Raw genomic sequence first — 2,997 nt, 5'->3', positions numbered from 1 at the left:
TGTGTATGTATGTGTATATGCATGTGTGTGAGTGTGTGTATGTGTGTGTGGTAGATGACTTATATACAGTATACACCCTTCAAGCATGTGTTTATTAGGGTTGTAGCATCCCTGCTACCTCCTATAGGAATTTCCTTCTTGCAAACAGGAATTCCCTTTCTTATAATTTCAAATCGGTTAAGTTCATTTGCTTAACAAATGAACAACATTCGCGGCCTTGGAAAAACCGTGCTAGCAATGTTTTGCTGCGCGGTGCGACCTTTTATATTTTTATGCTTCCGCCTGATGTGCAACTCGCACAGAAGGGCGTGTTTTGCTTAGCGTGCGACCCTTGCGACGGGCGCAGGTAAAACACTTTTATTATTGTTTAGCGTTTGCGCTTGCTTGCCAGACGCTTTGGGAAAACACACCGTATGGCGTCTGATAGCATTTTTACTATATAAGAATTAGGCAGAGAAAATAAAGTCAAGTCTGAAGATAGCCGTAGAACGGTCAACAACATCTACTGGTACTGATAGTCCTGGTGATGACAATCCCTTTCTATACAAGTGATACCAAAAACGGCAATGGTAGAGAACAACAGTTCTAGTTGGCGACCGTGAGAAAAAAAGGAAAGAGAAAAAAAGTGCAAAAGTGACAAGATCATTAATCCTTGTGAACAGTTTCGTTGCTAATCAGCACTGCCTAAACCAAGTTAGAGTGATTCAATTGATCAATAAATGCGTGTGATTAGTTCAGGAAACGAATCAGTCGGTATTGTCGAGAACCGTACGAGGGCCATCCGGCTCCACTTCTCGAGCCACCAGCAGAGCTTCCGACTCGACTGAACAACCGGGACATTTTGTACCAATACCCAATGACGACAGAAGAGGGTAGGTACCAACCCCGATAGTGACAGTGAAAGAGAAAGTAATTGATCATAGGACTTGACACGCGGTGTATTTTGATCGAAACAAAGTAGAGAGTGACACGTTTTGAACCGGACCCAAGTAGCGGTGAAAGAATGGAAAAGTGTTTCGCCTAACCTTGAAAAACGATATCTGCTGACCTGAGACAGCGAGCTTGTGAAATAGGATACAACGTTGCTGAAGAAAAGGGCACGAGTCTTCTTCCCAAAACGGTAATCAAAAGTTAGCCGCATCCACCCACCAATACCGTGAGATCAACCTAATATGGGCTGGTTCAGTGGTGACACCTTCATCACAAACACCTTGGGTACCACGGAGACCAAAGTCATCGCTGGATCCATCTGCGCGTTCGTGGCAACCATCATTGGCTATTTGGCACTAAAAACGCTGATGGCATACAACAAGAAGACGATGTTAGAAGCAGCACGGCGGGAGGTGCAGTTAAACAACATCACGACGCAGCGGTAAGCGAATGAAGATAAAATAACTACAAATATACAATATAAATAAAAAACAAAATAAATACTAATAGTGACACATGATACACAAAACTGAGTTACTAGACTAATTTAAAATATATGGACCCCATTAGAACGAAACTCGAGTCATTGAAAAAACTAGAGTCAAATTTCAAAAGGGCACCAAATAGGAATTATACTAAATGGTTTTTAGATAGGAAGTTGGCAGAAGTAAAACTAATTCGAAGCGAAATAGTAGAACTCCTTAGCGCTATCGAACACATAATAGATAGCGAAACATTAAGACTTTTTTATCAAGAGGCAAACAATATAGCCGGAAGTTTAACGCAACAGATACAGACAAAGTTGCAATACGCAAAAGGGGGGAACTCTCTAAAAACAATTGCTAAAACAGCTATCATCTGCAACAGATTATCATCTTACACAATGGCTTTTGATATTAAAACAGCCACAGCCATCGTTATGCCCTACGACGGCAGCGCTGAAAATCTAGGTTCATTTGTTGATGCAGCCAATCTACTGGACGAGCTAACCGATCCAGCACACAAAGCTGTAGCAGTGAAATTTATACGGTGTAGATTGTCTGGAAGAGCCAGGTTGGGCTTACCAGAAAATATTGACACTATACAACAACTAATAAACAATGTAAAAACACGGTGTGCGGACCTCACAACACCGGAAAATGTGATAGCGAAATTAAAAGCGACATCACAGAAAAATAATATTAATAGTTTCTGTAGCGAGGTTGAGACATTGACCGACCAGCTACAGAATATATACATATCAAAGAAAGTACCACAAGAAATGGCACAATCAATGGCCACAAAAGCGGGAATTGATGCCCTCATCAATGGCGTCAAAAATGACGTAACAAAATTAATCCTACAAGCAGGTACGTTTGCCACAATCAGAGATGCCGTACAGAAAGTAACGGAACGTGGAACAGAGGAGACGCCCAACGCCGCCCAAATCTTCCACATAAACAATAATAGATGGGGGAACAGGAGAAACAATAACTGGAACCAACGCGGGGGAAATAACAATCGCGGTCGAAACCTCGCTAGACAGTATGGTCAAAATAATCGAGGTTATGGTAATTATAACAACTACCATAACCAGAATAATAACGACTTCAGTACAAATAATGGTTACCGGAATGAAAACCGAAGACCAAACAATCAAAATCGGGGTTATGGTAATCATAACCGTTATAACAGTAACAACGAAAGATTCAGGGGTCGTAACGTATATTATGCGGAAAACGACCAGTCGTCATCGGTACAGCCTCAAACCGAGACGAGGGAAATGCAAGAGGTTGCTCACCCAAGAGCGTAAAAATTTTTTCAATAAAGACAAATTATAGTAATTTTATTACATTAAAACTGGAGATGTGTGATAAACCCTGCACGCTAATAGTCGATACAGGGGCCGACATTTCCATTATTAAGGAAAATATTTTAAGACATAATACAAATATATATACTAAACATAAATGTACGATTAATGGTATAACTAGTGGTAAGATAGAAACCATAGGAATTTCATATACCAACCTTATACTAAATAATATAAAAATTCCTATAAATTTCCAAGTGGTCGACAAAGATTTT

At 40.3% G+C, this 2,997-nt stretch overlaps 1 protein-coding gene across 1 annotated transcript; it reads left to right on the top strand.

Annotated features, from left to right (window-relative positions):
• Nucleotides 1–1,813: 1,813 nt before the first annotated feature.
• On the top strand, nucleotides 1,814–2,722 carry LOC128745890 (homeobox protein 4-like). The gene has a single exon (XM_053842956.1). It carries the CDS (start codon nucleotides 1,814–1,816, stop codon nucleotides 2,720–2,722), a length of 909 nt encoding a protein of 302 aa, XP_053698931.1.
• The last annotated feature ends 275 nt before the right edge of the window (nucleotides 2,723–2,997 follow it).

Source organism: Sabethes cyaneus, chromosome 1 (assembly GCF_943734655.1).
Source record: "Sabethes cyaneus chromosome 1, idSabCyanKW18_F2, whole genome shotgun sequence".
NCBI classification, from domain to species: domain Eukaryota; kingdom Metazoa; phylum Arthropoda; class Insecta; order Diptera; family Culicidae; genus Sabethes; species Sabethes cyaneus.
Note: the sequence above shows the minus strand (reverse complement) of the source record. Positions and strands in the feature narration are given on the sequence as shown.